Raw genomic sequence first — 19,665 nt, 5'->3', positions numbered from 1 at the left:
GTATAGGTAGTATGACGAATCAGGTAAATGTAAATTGGCGGAAGGAAATTTTATTTTATTGCCCACAATAGAGTATATCAATTGGTCTACAGAGGGTATAATGGGAATAGACAAACAGACAAGATTAAAAATGCGAACGTCTTTGGATAATGTCGGGCCGAGCTCGCAAACAAAGGGCCTTCCCGAGCTCAGGTCCGTAACGAGCGATTCCAGACGGCCCGAACCGCCCTCTTCGGTCCTCGCGATCCGCGTGTAAAATGACTAGACAGGAGTATAAAATATATCTCCGCGTGGATACGGTAGAGGGGCAAAATCGTCATAGAGAAAATCGTCAAAGGATTCAACGAATTTTCCTGGCAAGGAAGAATTAATCACTTTTCCCGATAAAGGGAAAAAATTTTCGTGTGTATGCTGCCGGCCGACGGTTTTTCTCTCTCTATCTTCGCCTATCCTCTTGCCGTGTAGCGGTGGTTGTGCAGCCGGCGATCCGCGAGCGCTGCCGCTTTGTTTGATGGAGAATAATCCGCAACCATCAGGTCGGCAGAAATTGATTTCTATCCCTAGTCGGCATCTTCTTAAATCGCATCCAATTAATTGTGTTCGGTTCTAGTAGTTTTTGTATTTCCGGAATGAATGGTTATTGTTATGTGGGACTTCGTTTTCTGTATATTTCTGCTGGTGGATAAGCCTAAGGATCACTGCGATGTACGGATGGAGGAATCTGAAAAAAATCGAGAAATTTCTTGTTTGTTTGGCAGTAGAAGAATGGAATTGTTTAATTTAGTGAATCAGGGTGAAGTTTGGAGTGTTGATTATACTTGCTTGTTTGTTTGTTTTTTTTTTTTTTTTTTTTAAAGATTATGCTGGGAATATACTAGTTGTGAGGATTTAGAATATCAGTTTTCTTTGGTAATTGATTTGTAGTTTTTTTTTTTTTTTTTTTTTTTTTCATTCAGAAATGTGAGATAATTGGCTTTAGTTCCTTATAAAGAATTGAGCTAATTAGCACAAGGTCATTGTATGTTGGGATTTGTTTGATATATGAGCCTACAGCCATATGATTATTTGAGCTAATTGGCTTAAGATCACTGTATACTGGGAATTTGTTTTGACATTGCAAGTCACAAGTTTATGAATGATCTACAAATGCAGGGTGTGAAAATTTTCACAAGTTTCATCCTGTCTTCTTAGTTCTTAGCATTAATTTCTGACATTCTCTTTCGGGCCTTTCATTTCCTTTCTGTTTTGATATAATTGACTGGTACTTGAAGTTGATTCCCCTTTAATAGCAGGTGGTGGCTCTCCACCAAAACCTTGGGAAAGAGCTGGGTCATCTTCTGGTCCTGCACCCTTTAAACCCTCCTCTCCAGGCAACACAAGTGATGTAGTGGAGGCGTCAGGAACAGCTAATCCCGGTGAAATTGTCACAGCAGCTGACAGGAATACAGCTGTTAACAGGAACGCAGTTGCTCGGCCCGTACCCTCCCGGCCTTGGGAGCAGCAGCAGCAATATGGCAGCACCTATGGAGGTATCAGCCTGTTCATTGATTATTATTATTATTACAGAGTATTATTTTATTATTCCCTTTCTTCCCATTTGCTTGGAAGTCCATTATCTAGGGATCCTTTCATTAAAAAGTCTACCTTTTTATCCATTGAATATGGTGTTTGATAAGGAGTATTATCATCTAGTACGTAGTACCTATATGTTTTGTGATACATTTGGTTCAATCCATATCCATTTGGTTGGATTGCTGGCGGAAGTAATAGTTCTTCTTTTTGTTAATAGTACATCAAATGCATTCATTTTTAACTCACCTAAATTTTTGTATCACCAGCTACTAAAAATGGGGACACCTTACTAAAATGTTGTTTCTAGGAGATATAGTCTGCTAATGTTATGGAATAAAACTTGTTATAAATGTGTAGAGTGAAAACCTAGCCAGTTTTGAAGACCATCTGTAGTCTTATTTCTTATACTATGTCATCTGTGTTGGTATTTTTATTTATTTTTTCTATTTAGGTATTGGACCTCTAACTATATTTTTTTGGAAGTCTGATTAGTTATTGAATTTGTGGTGAAATAATAAGCTCATATCCTTATCTTCCAAATTTCAATCTCTATCTTGATCAGTTTGTTTAATTCCAGAATTGTGGGTTGCACTTATGCCTTTGCTGTAATGGCATTGCATAGATCTTATTGATGTGCCTTATAGGAACTTTCTTATTGTCTCATGAACAGGTTATGGTTCAGGTTTAAACTACAATTCTGGTTATGGAATGGGAATGTCTTCATATGGTGGATATGGATCAGGCGGCATGTACGGTGGTGGGTTGTATGGTAACAACATGTATAGAGGAGGTTATGGTGGATTATATGGAGCCAATGGAGGTGGCATGTATGGTGGGGGAATGTACAACAGTGGTTTGGGAGGCCAAATGGGTGGTTACGGTATGGGTATGGGTATGGGCATGGGGGGGCCATATGGAGAGCAAGATCCAAACAATCCATTTGGCGCCCCTTCATCTCCACCAGGCTTCTGGGTTTCCTTGATGCGGGTGGTAAGTCTCTACAGTCTGAGAAGGAATTCATTTTGTTTGTCTTTGTTTTGTCAATGGTCAAGGATATACCAATTTCTTGTTAATTACCTATTGCATACTACTTTTATGTTAAATAATTCTTACCAAATAGTCTGATTTGCTTGCATTTGTCCTAAAATTCCTTTCTCTTCTGTTTATGTCAATTTGTTAGACAATTGAGGTCCATCTTAAGGAGGTTTATGCTGTTATTCGCCTTTTCCTCACTTTTTCTTTGCAATACATCAGGGGTGTGTTTGGAAACCAAGAACATTTTCCAAGTTTCCCGTGTTTGGTAAAGAGTGAAAAATGTGAGTCAAAGGAAAATGAGTGTTTGGTCAAAGGAAATTACCCTCATTTTCTTGGAAAATGACTTCCCATCTTTTTTTGGGAAGTCATTTTTCAATTTCCACATCAACACCACTGCCACCACCGTCGCCGCCACCACCACTACCACACTACCACCGCCACCACAACCACCATCACCCCCACCACCACACTTCCACTTCTATACCGCCACCACCTTCACCATCAGTACCACTTCCTTTGCTTTGTCAATGGTCAAGGATATACCGATTTCTTGTTAATTACCTGTTGCATAGTGCATACTATTATGTTAAATAATTCTTCCCAAATAGTCTGATTTGCTTGCGTTTGTGCTAAAATTCCTTTCTCTTTTGCTTATGTCAATTTGTTAGACAATTGAGGTCTATCTTAAGGGCATCCGCAATGGTTCTCCTCTTTCCTCCCCAATTTGTGGGCCCAACTATTCCACATCACCCTATGATCTCCTCTCGCATTTTCTCTCCAATCCTTCTCCCCTTTTCTCCTCTTTTTTTTTTTTTTTTTTTTTTTTTTTTTTGGTTTTGTTTTGTTTTGTTTTGGGTGAGCCCTACTCTTTCACACTCTCATCTGTTATTTTATTCACTTATTATAATTAATAATTTCAACTTTATAATTATAATTTCTAATTACGATTTTAAATAAAAGTAAATTTAGGTAACAATATTGTTATTAAAAAACAAAAACAAAAACAAAACCATTGAAACAAAATAAATAAATAAATAAAATTGAAAGGTTGCCAAAGATAAAATAAAATAATAAATCAAGCCGTTGAAACGGCTTGATTTCAAACAAAAAAATAAAAATAAAAATTTATAATATAGCAGTGGGTGGGGGACAGGCTGTCCCCTGCCCACTGCGTGTCACGCGCCGCGGAGCACGCTATTGGTGCGTGGCGTGTGAGTTCTCTCTGGAGAATAATCTTTTCTCCCCTCCATTTGTTTTCTTCTCATTTCTCCCCCTCTAATCTTCACCATTGGAGATGCCCTACGGAGGTTTATATTGTTATTCACCTTTTCCTCACTTTTTCTTTGCAAGACATTAGGTTTGCTTCTATTCTTCCCATTTCTTTTGTGGTTGGGTCGGACTGAAGGGGTATTGAAAATAGCATATACAGGCGTGCAGGCAGCATGACAAGTGGGAATATGAGGTTGCAATTCTGCGTGTAAATTAGGTGGCAATTTTAATGGGATCAATAAATATCCAGTTTTTTTATTGTTTATTTGGTTGTGAATACTTTCAAAAGATGCTCTTGACATTTTCTAGTTCCTTATCCTCCACCCTCCGGTACAAAGGAGTAGACTGCAAAATCATTTGGCCCTGTATATAATGTGTCTGGACTTTTTGTACACATTTGATTATCTGCTCTTGGCTATAATTGCAGATGCAAGGTGTTGTTACTTTTTTCGGCCGGGTTGCAATCCTGATAGACCAGAACACCCAGGCATTCCACATGTTTATGACTGCATTACTTCAGGTACCAGTTTGCAGATATACCTGTTTCTTTCGGCTTAAGGGTTCTCTATTTCCAATTTGAAACCTCTGTGAGTTGGTTTTTATTTGGAATTGAGAATCTGTATAATTGCTTAACTACTAACCAGTTCGATGGCTTCTGGATTGTGGATAATGTTTGCAGGTGTGTGATCGTTCGGGGTTATTGTATGGGGAGCTAGCTGCGTTTGTCCTGAGAATACTAGGAGTTAAAAGAAGGCCTAAGAAAGTTCATCACCCTGGTGCTCAAGGGCTCCCCGGTCCTCACAATCCTCATGGGAATCAAAATTTCATCGAGGGACCTAAGGCTGGTCCCACTGGAGGCTGGGACAATGTTTGGGGTAATAACCCGAACAATTGAGGACTTGACTTGGACGCATCACTTCTGTTTTGACCTGCGCAGTCATTTTGAGGCCAGTCTGCCCGAAAGCAAGAGGACAGACAAATGCGATGTTATTGCTTTCTGTATGGAGTGGAACTGCCATACTGCTGTTGTTGCCTTACCAATAGCTTAAATCATGAATGTCCTCTCTCTCTCTCTCTCTCTATATATATATATATATATACATATATGTTCATTTGGATGGAAACTGGTATTTGTTGTTAGAAACATGGTTATTATAGATCAAAATTTGTTGTGTCCTACAACACCCTAAGCAAAAAGGGTGAAGACAGAATAATGTTTTTTTTTTTTTTTTGTAAGGCAGAATAATGTTGTTTTGCTATTTATGAATTATTTACTATAGCTTTAAAATGTGTTATCTTGTGAACACTGAAATTGTGATTTAGATTATTGGCTTATAGCAACTTGGCAAATGGCAATGGCTCTTCCTGAAATAATGATTGAAATGAAACTAAATTGCATCTGATCCAACTTGATTTGAGATAAGTTATTTATGGATAACTAATTGCACCCTAATTTTGGAATTTCTTTGTACACTAGTGTTCAATATGGTCAATTTTATACACTTTCCCTTGGTGTTGTTAATTTTATACACTTCCCCTAGTAAGAATAAAGTCTTATACCCAATCTTACACCCTGAGATTACAATTAAAGTAAACTTGAGCTATATAATGAGATAACCAGTGTTGTAAATTTGAGCTATATCTCGAGAGTGATTGCCATCAAGATAAATTTGAACTATATTTCGAGAGTGAGATAGCAAGTGGCAATGTTGAAAATACAAGAGCATTGTTATTTTCTCCTTTAGGAGATGAAGTCTCGCTTATCGTTAAGATAATCAATGGTGGAACATTAAGTTCAAACCTTTAAATTTCCTTTTAAATTGTGAAGATCGTAGAGATTATTCGAAACCAGTAAGATGGAAGTAAAATATGTAAGAAACTAGAAAAGAAAACATATAATATAATCACAGTTCCATATCTGTACTGAAGCTATAAGTTTTAACAAGAAATTGCTAGCCATAGGCTAAAATGAGTGCAATTATGGTAACAGAGAATAATGTGAATTACCAACTCCATTGAAACATTCAACTATGCTCCAACTGGAAACTTTCTGGCAAGCTAAACTAAGCTTAAATCTCAAGTTCATTATGTAATAATCTTAATGTAATTTATTCTCTTCCTATTAAAACCTGAAGGCCTGCTTTGGTGCAATGCATGCTATTTCATCTTCAATGATCTCCACATCCCCTCTTGAAAGCTTAAAGATCTCGATTGCAGTAGAACTCAGGCGGGCACAGCGCGTGATATACAAGGTCGAGAGTTGTTTGCAGCCACTTCTGAGAGCCCGCAATCCCTGGTCGCATAGATTGCGACATCGGTTTACATGGAGTGTCTTCAAGTTAAGGCAGTTTGATCCAACAGCTCTCCACCCCAGTATTCTGACCTCATGACAGAGCGATAGGTTCCATTCTTGAAGCAGTGGACAGCCTCTTGCAATCATCACGATCGTGGCATCGCCAATCGTTCTGCAGAAGCGGAAGTTGAGCACTCTCAGTCTCGAGGCAAATCCAGTGCCAATGGCGGTCAGGCCATCCCCGCGAATATTCCAGCTCAGGTTCAACACGCTCAGATACTCAACCCCACCTCCGCTCAGAACACACCGTATGCCATCTGGTTCGAGCTTGCAGGAATCAGCTTCTACATAAGCTAGCGTTTGGGAACAGCCTTGAAATCCAATGCCACTAACAGCTTTACAATACGATATTCTGATAGCCCGAAGCTGACGACAGTTTTGTGAAATGGCCCTCACCCCATCATCAGAAACAAGGGAACAATACGCAAGATTCAGATCTTCCAACGCCAGGCAAGATTTAGCCAAGGTCTCTAACCCGGAATCAGTTACATTACACCGGTAAAGACTGAGAATAGTCAAGGAAGAACAGCCCGAGGCAACCAAGGCAAGCCCATCAGCAGTAATTCCAAAACAACAGTCAAGGTTCAGACTCTGCAACTTCGAGCCATGATACTGCAACTGTGTTAAACCAGAATCGGGGAGATCAATACAGCCAGACAAAGACAATGATTGCAGCTGCTGAAAACGGTTTAGTAACTTAAACAAATGGAAGGCACTCATGCTTGGGCTAGTAGATTGAGATAATGAGGAAAGATTGAGCAGATTGAGCGAACAATGAAACTGCAAGGATCTTCGGCATGAATTTTGAATCTGTAGCCAACGGTGGCAGGTCAGGCCAAATGATTCACGGTCACAGCTACAATCAAGGTGTTGAAAAATCAAACATAAGCAATCATTAGGAAGTTGCAAGATGGTAGTAGAGTAGTCCATAGAACTATTCTCCATTTTTGCTGAAATTAGCATTCCTCTAAAGGCTGTAAAGCTCGGATCTTTATCATAATCTTTTTGAAGGATGGGCTAGTTGCGCTAGGTGAGTGAAAACCACATAGAGCAGAAGAGTCTCCATACCCATAACCAATTATAACTCCACAATTCCGACAAAGCAGTTTTGTTTTTGAACGATTACGGCCCAAAGAAATAGGAAAACAATTTACTTCATCAACTTGAGTATACCGACTGAGGTCAATGGACGTAAAGGAGATAAAACCTTTCTTTATCTTTTTACTATACTCAGAACCAATGCCAGTAGTTACACGGTTAGAAGATACTAAGTTGAGATGATATCCGCAAGAGCCACAGCTGCAATAATGAGCACAATAGCAAATTAGTTCACAATAAAAGATGTCCTTTAAGCTAAAGGCAATTAGGCATCAGTAAAGAAAGAAATTTGAGTATCATCTTTAATTTGTACTCGAGGTTAGAACAAATAACAACGGAGAAAATGAAATAAGCTCACCTTAACCGGAATATCTTGAATACCAACATATAATTGTTTCAATTAAAGTACAGCTTAATGCACTACCCACAGATATATATATATATATATATATATATATATATATATATATATATATATATCCAAACTGAATATTAAATAATTCATCCAATATTCAAATCCAAACTCAACCCATTTAAAAGAAAAAATAAATACAACATTAACACATTCCAATAAGAAGCCATTTCATTGCCATCTCTATGAAACATATATTGAAGCTTCCTAAGAATGGGCTCAAAACAAAGTTTCTAAAGAGTATAGACAATAGACAATGTTGCAGAAGGCGCTAATCGGGCGCTCGGGGGGCGCCTAGCACCTAGACACACTAGTAATTAGAAAACAAAATAGAAGGCAGTGTTCCAGAGAGGCAAAGACAATAAATATAAATCAAAAGTAGAAGGCAGTGTTCTAGAGACTACATTCAGCCAAGGCATTTTATAAGAGGAGCAACCGACGAGGTGTAGGCGAGGCCGGCAATGACGGACAATGATGAGGCAACTCCGTGTAGCAACTACGATGACGAGCAGACGAGGAGGCTGAGGAGGTCTGTGGCTGTTGTGACGGTGAGGACTAGATGGCTGGACGACGACGATGCTAACGCTTTGCGGTTGTGGAGAGGGCGACGCTCGATGCTTTGGACTTCTTCTTCTTTTGTGGGGGGGGTGGGGGGGGGGGTTATCAAATTAGGGTTGGCCGAGTTGGGCCCCGACTCGGCCCAGTTGAGCGCCGAGGGCGCCTAGTCAGCCGCCCGCCTAAAAGACGCCTAGGATATACAAGGAAGAACAAAATTGTGAAAGTTGAACCTCAAATAGGATATCGCGTTTATAATTTGCTTATATGAAAATAGCGTGCACTCGATAACATATTAAAGCTCTCCCAAATTTGTTCTTAATGACTCATTATTAATGAGTAGGCTCTCTGCTAAAGAGTAGTGCAGTAAAACTAACGTGGTACCAAACAAGCATGATGTTTACTTTACTTTAAAACTTGCAAGTATATTACCTTGGAAACCTAGTTCATATTGGACGGTTTTATCTTTGTTCTAGTGTGTGATGTTGTGATCTCTCTATTAATTCTTAACTTTGGAGAATTCACGAATTATACTACGTCAATCATGAAATTCCTCTATGTACCTCATGGAAACGGAGTTGTCAAAGAGATGCTAAATGGAATTTGAGAATGTATTCTTCAAATTGCTCCGTGTGTCACCTCAAGTGGGTAGTGTAAAGTTGTGTCTTTCATGAAACGGTACCATTTCAGACTTGTCGACCCTGTTTCTTACTAAAACAAATGACTTATGTGCCTTTCTCTACTCTTGCTTCACACAAATGACTACTGGTCTAGTTAAAAGCTATCGTTTGTATAGGCGTTAACACCATAGCAAAAACTAAAACAATGATGCAATGCTTTTGGGGACGGGGTTTTGCTATGTTACCTTGTTTTCAGGTTAAGAATCAGGGATAGGGTGATAATTATCCCATAATCCCATTTCTCTGGGACTAGTATACATAGACAGAATGTACTCTTTGTATGATGACTTTCTGCAGAATGACTATGAAAGATAGAGCCACTAAACCTATATATAATGTGTTTTGGTGTGATCACCGAAAAAACATATTGTGGAATCATAAAAACAGATACCAACAAAGTGATGATAAGCAAGTTGTAAGATGCAATGTGATCTTCGCCACACACAACCACAGAACCTATAAAATCAAATTCTCAAAAAACATTGCATTAGTTCATTGCCCCACAAATAAAATACAATCCGAAACCCTGGCGAGTAGCATAAGAAAACAATCAAATTCATAGGTGAAGAGAAAACACCATATTGGCAATAGCATTACTTCTTCAAGTTCAGCACCCTTGCTAGAAACACAAGTACTCCTCTAGCAGATGATATGATTCTAATTTGTATAATTAGAGGAATCAAATACCCAGGGGTGGGAGAACACAATAATGAAAATCCAGACTCAATTACAAACTGGAAACAAAACAAAAACCAAAATTGCCAGTAACATAAGAAAACAATCAAATTGATAAGAGTAAAACAACTATAACAACAACTTTCCAACAATAAAACATTCATACTTTGATACAAATAAAACCTTGGGTGAAAAATCAATAATCCAATTCAATTGAGATTAAAATCGAGCTGAAAATAGAAAACCTGAAGAGAAAAAAGAGAAGCTCTGGACGAGAAATACGGGAAGAAGATAAACCTGTAATTGACATCAGCTTGGGACATCTTAAACGTTAGATCAAGACTGATCCCATTGAGTATCTGACACTATCAAATCATTGTCTCTCCTTTCTATCAGTACAGTGATCAAAATTGTATATTTACAGTGAGAAGATATATAAATTAAAAAGACATTTTGCCTAGGGTGGAAGATGGTGAGAGCTACGAGGACTTTTTATTGCTGTGTTTTACTTGCCCAGGCAATTTGAGTTTTTTTTCATTAATTATTTTGCTTTATTTGTTTTAAGAGATAATAGAAAATTGATATTTTTTTCCCGAAATTATTTATGTACCATATTCGTTCATTAGTTTAAGGAAAAATCAACGATTTGGCCCCTCAATTGTTAGCGAAATATCAATGTAGTTCCTTAATCGCGTAATCATCAATTTAGTCTCTGAAAATAACTGTTTTTAGTTGATTTAGCCCCTCCGGCCGTAGTCCGTCCAAATTTTGGCGATAGTTCCGATTTGTCATGGGTAATTTAGTCATTTCACTTTTTAGTCTTCTTCTTACATTATTGTGCGGATGTTTTGATTAAGTGTCGAAGAACCAGTTAACTAAGCCCTAAAGCCCTAAATTTTTACCCCACCAAAATCCACCAATTTGGAGTAAAATCGTAGGCATTGGAGCAACAACATGACGAGTCGGAGGATTAATAGGTTTGCTACTACGCCAAATTGTAAATTTTTCGTCAAAAGTTAGGGTTTTTTTTTTTTTTTTTTTTGGAGAATATGTTTTTGGTAGACATAAAACCTTGAAACGAGTATTTATGTTGATTCGTACTTTATTTGAGATAGACAACAGTGTATTAATGTCTATTGGTAGGATAAATCCCAGCCAACCGACCCAAGTTGTGCTCTGCTTACCCATAAACCGTGACCGCCTAGTATAAGGTTGTGAACAAAAGAAAACCTACAGTTTTAAGGATAAATAGTGATGTTGATATCCTAGGGTTGATTACTGAGATTCCAGTGAACAAAGAGGTGGACATATATGTAGAGCATTTGCATGAAAATCAATGGGACTATGATGTAGAAATCTCTAGGGAACTAGGAAATGATGTCTTATTGCATGATGAAGATGCTAGTATGGATACTGATGAAGGAAGTGATAAAGGACAACCTAATCTTGCAAACAATCTTAGGGACATTGCTACTAGTTCAAAACAGAAGGGGGTTGAGGATTTTGTGGAGATTGAATGTGAGTTTTCTGAACAAGTACTAAAGAGTTTGTGTGATTCAGATTTAGAGGGGCAAGTTCATGGGGTCAGTCCTCAAGAGACAGGGGCACTACTATAGTCTTTAGCTAGCTCGGCTATAGCGTTTAGGTCGGGAATATCATGTTAATGGTCGGGGAAAGGTTGGTTATGGTTCCTGTCAGTGACTTAACCAGATACTATAAGTGCACGGTACACATATAAGGGTTATACTTGAAAAATATTTCCTACCAATGTTAAATAGGTTTTTAGGTTTTTAAAAAATAAAGACAAAATATGTATTTCAATTCAACTCCATTTTCCAGCAAATTATTGCGTATATGTGAGAATCAGAATAAATATAAAACTTAAACACAAATTTAGCAATAATGAATTAATTGTGTTTAAGTCTTAATTTTGTTGCTAGCATTATGTTAAAATTATAATAATTATATTTGTAAATTGTGCGTGTGTGTGTGTGTTTTTTTTTGTTGCTTTCATTACGATTTCATATATAAGTATAATAATTTGTCGGAGGGAAAAAAACACATGAAATACCTATTTTGTCATTATTTTAACAATTCAAAAATGATTTTAATAGGGAAAGTAAAATTGGCATTTTTAAAATAATTGAGAGATAAATATAGATACATAAATAATTATAAATGTTTTTAATAAGGAAAGTAAAATTGATATTTTTAAAATAATCGAGAGATAAATATAAATATATAAATAATTCAGAAGAATAAAATACTATAGGCAAAATTTTGTGTGAGTCTGTCTCATGGATCTCAATCTGTGAGACTTGTTGGATCTTTTCATTAATGAGTTTAAAGGCTTGACCTCATTAATCAAAGATCCGACCCGTCTCACACAAGTGTTACCCAATACTATACGTATGTAATTAGGGGGGGGGGGGGATATTAACCTACAGGATTGTAATGTTTAGGCTAATAACCCACTGCGGTAGCTTAATTGGCAAATGAACTCTCTTTGTGGGAGAAAATTATGGGATAATCCAGGTTCGATTCTCCTTGGGCCAGCTCCCGTGCCTCCCGGAATGAACGGTGCTTAGTCAGGTGAACTTAGATCGTTAAACGGACAGATAGAGACTCGAACCACCTTGTGGTTTACACTGGCCGTTTAGGTGCGAACTGCCCGCCCAGGAGAGAAATGAGAATTATTCAGCGCCGTCCATACAGTGACATTTTCGTAAATAATTGAACATTGAAGTGCAAGTAAAATGTATTACAAGTGCAAGTAGCCGTTTCATATAGTGCACCTCAGTGCATGTAAAATGTATTACAAGTGCATGTAAAATGTATTACAGGTGCAAGTAAAATTTACACTGAGCATCAAAACTAAGTGCACCTAACGTTATCAAAACTAAGTGTACCTAACGTTATAACTAGGTAACCTTTAGTTATAAGTAGTTGCACCTAGGTGCATGAATGTTAATAATGTAAAATTACATGCACTTATAAGTGAAAGTAGGTGCACTTGTAAGTGATTTTACCTGCATTTTTTACTTGCAAAGATGTACCAAAGTTCGGGTTATTTACGAAAATGTCACCGCGTCATTTTTAAAAAATTACATATGATTCGTTGATCTGGAGTCTGGACACGTGAACGACGCTGAATGGTTCTTATTTCTCTCCTGGACGGCCGTTCGCATGAGAGCGTGCCCATATATATATATATATATATATATATATATATATATATATATATATATATATATATATATATATATATATATATAGAGTAGAACTTCTCAAACAACTTGAAGTTGATGGACTGGTTAACCATTTTGCCCAAAATTTGTAGCTTTATATTTTATTAATTATGGCGATTTGGCGTAGAAGATTGATGGTTTGGCGGCGACGGTGGGATGGCGATCGATAGTGGCGATGGGCGTGGTGACGACCTAGCCGGTTTTGGGGTGCGACTGCGGGCATAAGCAAGGTGGTGGCGCTGGGTCTGGTGACGGGGACGACTTGGCCGAGTTTGGGGTGTGACGACGACTAGCAGCAGGGTGGCGGGGTTAGGCGTGGCAACAACGACTATCATGTTAGTTCTGGAATACTTGGTTAGGGATAAGAAGGTTTGGGAGTAGTAGTATAGAAAATGACCTTAAAAAAAAAGGGAGACAAATGTTTAGCTTTGTGTAGCTGATCAAATGGAGTGGTTCTTTAATCCTTTAGCTTTCTTATGTAGTGTTTTTTTTTTGCATGATCGTTATTAATGCATAAATTATTATGTGGGTTCGGGTCCAAATGTTCAAAATTTACCTTTTAAAAATTTAAAAATTGTATATTACGAACACAAAATGTTAACATATATGTAATTTATTACCTTGTTTTATATTCATAAGTTCCTTTCAAATACTGCAGTCGCACAATATTAATAAATTAGGATTTGACGACCTTGATAGTTATTATGTGTTGTGACATGAAAACACAATTTATATTATAAAAGTTTACAATTCTAATGCCAAAAATGTACAATTTATATGTCATTTAGGATCATGGTCCACCTTAATATAACAACTATTATTAATGCGCAAATTATGCTGTGGACTCAGAACGAGTCCAAAACGACGCCGTTTTTAGAGAAAACGACAGCATTCCAGTTAAAAAAAAATTAATTGTGTCTCGCCTTTAACGGCATTATTCGTTTGTAGAATTATGAATGTACAACTATGGAATTATGAACACAGAGCTCTAACATTATGAACTTACAATTATGAACATATAATGATAAAATTATGAACATAGAGCTCTAAAATTGTGAACATAGAGCTTCGAAAATTATGAATTTACAGTTATTGAATTATGAATGTACAGTTACGAAATTATGAATGTACAGTTATGGAAGTATAAATGTACAGTTATGAAATTATGAATACAGAGCTCTGACATTATGAACTTACAATTATGAACATATAGTGATAAAATTATGAACATAGAGCTCTAAAATTGTGAACATAGAGCTTCGAAAATTATGAATTTACAGTTATTGAATTATGAATGTATAGTTACAAAATTATGAATGTACAGTTATGAAAGTATGAATGTACAGTTATAGAATTATGAACACATAGTTTTGACATTATGAACTTACAATTATGAATATATAGTGATAAAATTATGAACACATGCTCCTATAACGAAGCGGTATGAAATTAAAAAAAAAATCCTAAAAGATAATGGTGTCACTAACGACACCGTTACCATGTCTACCGTGTATGCTGGACACGGGTCCATAGCATAACGATTGTTATTAATGATAGTCGTTTATTTGTTCTATAAAAAAAAATAAAATCTATTATTAATGATAGTCATTTCTTTGTTCTAAAAAAAAATAATTTACATATTTATCTCAGTCGTTATATTATAGACCGCGGTGCATGTGCACCGCGGTCAAAAACGACGTCGTTTTTTTAAGTAAAGAAACGGTCCGCCGTTAGAGTTAACGGATTCCGCTTGTTTGGTGTATTAAACACTAACTGACACTACAGTATATCCAAACCGACACTGCAGTTATATCAAAATAATACTGTAGTTATAGTGAAATGAAACTGCAGTGTATATAAACTGAAACTGAATAATATTTCACATATTTGAGTGTATATTGTACAATGAAGCTGTAATTATATCAAAATGATCATGTAGTTGTGTTTTAATGAAATTATAGTATATATAAAATAAAATTAAATAACATTTTCACATATTTGAGTCTATAAATATCGAATGAAACTATAGTTATATCGAAATGAAACTGTAGTTGTGTTCAACTGAAACTGTAGTGTATACAAAATGACACTGAATAACAGAGTTACATTTTGCAAAAGGGTGCGAAACGGCGGAAACAAACACTGTTAATTTTCATTTAAAAAAAAGACGCGCGGTGCATAATCGATTATGCACCGCGGTGCATAATATAATTTGCCTATTTATCTAAACTTGGCCGGTATGTATCAATAGGCAGAATGGGAAGTCCAGATATTCGAGCCCAAGCCCAAATACTGGTGAAGTGGTCAGTCAAATGGACAGGCTGATGTTAAACTCAATCGTGACCGTCGATTTAATGGCCATTGAAACAACTAGGGTTTAGTAGCTATTTGAGTCCCATCGCAGCTCTTCTCACTCTCCTTTTTATCACTCTTCTACTTCCCTCCCGACAACCACTCGGCGGCGGAGGCTATCGGAGCTGTAACAATGGTTAGATTTACCGATCTGTGCTTATTTTCTTTTTCAGCGGTTCCTGTAAATTTTACTATATTGTGTTATTGACGTTGATTCAATGTATGATTGTTGAGAAGTTGAAGAACAAAGGAGAAAAAACGATTGGTTTTAAAAGCTATTAGTATCATTTTGTATTCTGAATTCGAGAAATATCTATATGCTTAAACTTTCATTCTGTTGTTAATATTGAGCTTTATTTGATGTGTCTGCTTGCAAATAACTTCTTACATGATATAATATTTGATTGATTGAACGACTTGTTATCTCAACCTTCTTTAGCTGATGTGTTGATAGCTTACGCTGTGAAGTAGTGTTTAATTGATAAGTTGATAACTTTTCTTGTAAATTTTTATGTTCCTGGTGGTTTTTGTGATGATAAATTTATATATTAGGCTCTAATGCTCTATACTATATGTTAATTGAGCAAATATGCGTACTTAGGATCTTTAGTTTATTTGTGATTTTAAATATCAATTTTGTTTCTTAGTTGAATCCCTATCATATGTTTAAATGGAAGAGAATTTTAGTTAGCATTCGGTGAAACCTTAATGTATGTTTCAGATTTTTGGTTTTATTTTATTTTTTGTTGAGGTGGATTTTATTTATTTATGAAGCTCTACTTACCCAGAGCATTTTGACATCTAGTGTAGGGAATTTTACACTTCATATGTGGGGAAATTTCAAATTATTTTTACATTACATTTAGTCTAGGCATGTTGCATGCTTGTATATATGTCATGTGCTTGACATTGTTGAACTTCACATGCAGGCCTTCATCAAAGTCCAGAAGACAAGAGCTTACTTCAAGCGATTCCAGGTCAAGTTCAAGAGAAGAAGAGGTATAATTTGATCTTGTTAATGTTGTTCATCTTCTTCCATGATTATTTTTTTCAAATCACTCATGTCTTTGTTTTTGTGCAGAGGGCAAGACCGACTATCGTGCTAGGAATCGGTTGATCAATCAGGACAAGAACAAGTACAACACTCCAAAATACAGATTTGTTGTCCGATTTGTATCCCAATGCAATTTTTGTTTTATTTAAGTAACATCTTTAACATCCATTGAGTGTCTCTTTTTACTTTACCATTTTTTTGTTTGTGCTATTTCTTTTAACTATATTGAATGGTTTTCTTGTGGGTATCCACACATTTCTTATACTTCATATATTTTTCTAACTTTTTTATTAACATTTTTTTTGCTTTATGGGGGTGGCTTACTGGTGAGTGAGGTAATGCTCTTGGAGAATACTTGTGCAAGGCTTTGTGCTGCATTTTACATTCTTAATTACCTTAACCTGTACATAGACCAACAAGGATATAATTGCACAAATTGTATCTGCTAGTATTGCTGGTGACATGATTCTTGCTTCTGCTTATGCCCATGAACTGCCTCGTTATGGCCTTGAGGTTGGCCACACAAATTATGCTGCAGGTAACTGTGGCAGCCTTTCTGTAAATGTTTTGTATTTTTCCTTTTAATTTTCAAATGTCCGGTTCTAATCTTTGTACTTATGAATTTAGCTTACTGCACTGGACTTCTCTTGGCTCGGCGACTTCTCCAAAAGCTTGAAATGGCTGAAGAGTATGAAGGAAATGTTGAGGTGAATTGTTAATTGGATACCTGGGTTGCTACTAACTCAGTAATTTCCCTTTTTTTGGATATTGAAATTTTGAACTATCATTCTGTATAGGCCACTGGAGAGGATTATTCTGTTGAACCTGGTGAAGGCAGGAGGCCTTTCCGTGCTCTTTTGGATGTTGGTCTATTACGAACTACCACTGGGAATCGTGTTTTTGGTGCTCTTAAGGTAATATATTTGTCTCTTAAACCATGCTTTTAATGTCTTGTTTACATTTAGCATGTATATTTTGAGTTTCACCATAACTTGTTCAACGTCTCCCTTTTTTTACTGCCACTTTTGTACTCTACCCGGAAATCTTATGTCAGCTCTTGTAGAGCATTTTTCAATTGAATATACAATATCTTTTTGTTTTCCTTATGCCTCGTGAATAGATTAATGTGTATATACTGAATCTGAATCAGTGACTTCAGTGGTTTCAAACTCAGAATTTATGTTATTGGATTTATATTTTGTGTAAGGTGGTGGATGTTTAATACTCTTTATTTCAGGGTGCACTAGATGGTGGACTTGACATTCCTCACAGTGAAAAAAGGTTTGCGGGATTCAGCAAGGATTCCAAACAACTTGATGCTGAGGTTCACCGCAAGTACATCTATGGAGGCCATGTTGCTGCATACATGAGGGTGAGTTGAAATATAATTTTATGATGCAGTTTTGACTCGCTGCTGTGCTTTGTCTTATAGCTTATAAGATCTTTCTCGGATAAGTAATGGTTAGCATTTTAAGCTGAGAAATTCATTGTTTATCTAAGGAACCCTTCAATGTTTCTCTTTTCATTTTTGGGCATGCAGAATCTGATTGAAGATGAGCCTGAAAAGTACCAGTCTGTATTTAGTGCATACATTAAAAAGGGTATTGATGCCGATAACCTTGAGCAGTTGTACAAAAAGGTTCATGCGGCAATCCGCGCTGATCCCAGCGCAAAGAAATCTGAGAAGCAGCCTCCTAAGGAACACAAGAGGTCTGGCATTCTTTTGCTGTCATCTAATTTTCCCAAACGAGTAATTGTTGATTACATATGGTTATAGCGAGAGCGGTTACTAACATGTTCATTGGTCTACTTGCTGCAGGTACAACCTTAAGAAGCTAACTTATGAAGAGAGGAAAGCTAGTTTGATCTCGAGACTGAATGCCCTAAATGCTGCTGCTGGAAGAGACGACGACGATGATGATGAGGATGATGATGAGTGAATGACACATTCCGAAAACCTGAAACCATAGTTTGCATCTTAATTTCTGAGTATTTTCACCTGCATCCATTACAGTTGTAGTCTTTTATGGAGATTTATTAGTTTACGAGGGTGAGTTTTTACCAACTTGATGTTTCATCTTGACGTTGCTAGTACAAGGATTTTTAATGATCTTGATTTATTTTGAATTAAATAGAACCCTTCGATTTTATTCTCATGAATCGTCGAGTATTTGCCGGTCTTGCATTTAATCATTTGATGTAGAATTAATTTCACTTTTGGTCCCACGACTTTTGAGTTCTTATCACTTTTGGTGCACAATTTTACATTTTTTCAATTTTGGTGTCTAACTTTGTTATTTTTATTCCTTCTAGCCAAATTGATGGTAAAATATTTCCAGATTTTATATTTTAGGGGCAAAATTGTTATCCCATGAAAAGATCTTCAATATTTAAACAAAAGAAAAATCATATTAAGAGGAAAAGATGAGTTTGCCAATGGTCGAAACTATAAATCCCATAGATCTGTCTGGTTTCTGTCCATCTTCCCCATTATTCTCATCATCAAACACTTATAGATATGATTTTACGGTGATTTTGTTTAGATATTGAAGATGTTTCCTTGGGATGACAATTTTACCCCTAACAATATAAAATCTAACAACATTTCACTGTCAATTTGGCCGAAAGGACCAAAATTGATAAAAATAATAAAGTTAGGCACCAAAATTAAAAAATTTTAAAGTTGTGCACTAAAAGTGATAAATATCAAAAGTCGTGGGACCAAAAGTGAAATTAATTCTTTGATGTATTTATGCTAGTTTTCAATCGACGATGGCAGTAACGGGTTTAACTTAGATCTTGACGTGTAGATTAAACTTCATGGCAATTTTTTTTCCATGCACGTTACTATTATTATTATTTTATTATTTTATTTTATGTTTGTAATTAATTTTTTTTATATATTATCAAATAGAGCATAAATAATGTATTTTAGTATATAAAAAATGTATATTGCACTTATGGTCTATATAACTATTTGGATCATGATTAACATAATAATTTGCTGTCAACATTGCCCCCATTGGAGCTCGAATTTATGATCTCCTATTTGGCAGGGTCAATTGTTATTATTGTGTTTTGTAAGTCAGCCTATAGATCAATTTTAATTTATTTGATCACTATTAACTATTTGACTTTGTTAAAAAATTACTCCATAATATAAATGTTTGATTAATTAATTTTTTGTAACTTCAAAATATTAAAATTTAAAAAATTACTCAAAATAACTTTTTTAATCATTTTTTTTTAAAATTATACCAAATAACTATACTAATTATACATTTTAATTAATCCAATTAACTATGCTAATACTAAACATGGTCATAATCGCTCTACAACAAAAGGTGCTTTGTCAAGAAAAT

At 36.1% G+C, this 19,665-nt stretch overlaps 4 protein-coding genes and 1 long non-coding RNA gene across 9 annotated transcripts; 2 read left to right on the top strand and 3 right to left on the bottom strand.

The window, feature by feature from the left end:
- The first annotated feature begins 331 nt into the window (after positions 1–331).
- Positions 332–5,084, top strand: LOC109173635 (peroxisomal membrane protein 13). Of its 4 annotated transcripts, none has more exons than XM_019322885.1 (6): positions 332–403; positions 441–536; positions 1,290–1,529; positions 2,243–2,562; positions 4,304–4,396; positions 4,556–4,807. In XM_019322885.1, the coding sequence occupies exons 2-6, from the start codon at positions 512–514 to the stop codon at positions 4,769–4,771; spliced, it is 894 nt and encodes a 297-aa protein (XP_019178430.1). In that variant the 5' UTR covers positions 332–403; positions 441–511; the 3' UTR covers positions 4,772–4,807. The 4 variants fall into 4 exon arrangements, with proteins under 4 accessions (XP_019178430.1, XP_019178433.1, XP_019178431.1 ...); XM_019322888.1 differs by having other exon boundaries at positions 333–403; positions 1,293–1,529; XM_019322886.1 differs by having other exon boundaries at positions 343–536; positions 4,556–5,084.
- A 662-nt stretch (positions 5,085–5,746) lies between these two features.
- On the bottom strand, positions 5,747–7,190 carry LOC109173633 (F-box/LRR-repeat protein 12). The gene has a single exon (XM_019322882.1). It carries the CDS (start codon positions 7,172–7,174, stop codon positions 5,999–6,001), a length of 1,176 nt encoding a protein of 391 aa, XP_019178427.1. The 5' UTR covers positions 7,175–7,190; the 3' UTR covers positions 5,747–5,998.
- Positions 7,059–10,156, bottom strand: LOC109173640 (uncharacterized protein At4g08330, chloroplastic-like). 2 transcript variants are annotated; one of them, XM_019322895.1, is made up of 2 exons: positions 9,947–10,156; positions 7,059–7,528 (listed from the first exon to the last, which is right to left on the bottom strand). In XM_019322895.1, exons 1-2 carry the CDS (start codon positions 9,970–9,972, stop codon positions 7,186–7,188), a joined length of 369 nt encoding a protein of 122 aa, XP_019178440.1. In that variant the 5' UTR covers positions 9,973–10,156; the 3' UTR covers positions 7,059–7,185. The 2 variants fall into 2 exon arrangements, with proteins under 2 accessions (XP_019178440.1, XP_019178439.1); XM_019322894.1 differs by having other exon boundaries at positions 7,168–7,528; positions 9,895–9,990.
- On the bottom strand, positions 7,914–9,888 carry LOC109173641. Its single transcript, XR_002052939.1, has 2 exons — positions 9,160–9,888; positions 7,914–8,487 (listed from the first exon to the last, which is right to left on the bottom strand). It is a non-coding gene; the product is annotated as an uncharacterized LOC109173641 (long non-coding RNA).
- Positions 10,157–15,275: 5,119 nt separating the features above from the next.
- LOC109173857 (60S ribosomal protein L5-like) lies at positions 15,276–18,463 on the top strand. The gene is made up of 9 exons (XM_019323194.1): positions 15,276–15,385; positions 16,179–16,248; positions 16,331–16,422; positions 16,715–16,841; positions 16,931–17,010; positions 17,101–17,217; positions 17,541–17,675; positions 17,844–18,013; positions 18,123–18,463. The coding sequence occupies exons 1-9, from the start codon at positions 15,383–15,385 to the stop codon at positions 18,241–18,243; spliced, it is 915 nt and encodes a 304-aa protein (XP_019178739.1). The 5' UTR covers positions 15,276–15,382; the 3' UTR covers positions 18,244–18,463.
- Positions 18,464–19,665: the final 1,202 nt, after the last annotated feature.

Source organism: Ipomoea nil, unplaced genomic scaffold (genome assembly GCF_001879475.1).
Source record: "Ipomoea nil cultivar Tokyo-kokei standard unplaced genomic scaffold, Asagao_1.1 scaffold0482, whole genome shotgun sequence".
NCBI lineage: Eukaryota > Viridiplantae > Streptophyta > Magnoliopsida > Solanales > Convolvulaceae > Ipomoea > Ipomoea nil.
The sequence above is the reverse complement of the archived record's forward strand: the minus strand, read 5'-3'. Positions and strand labels throughout refer to the sequence as shown.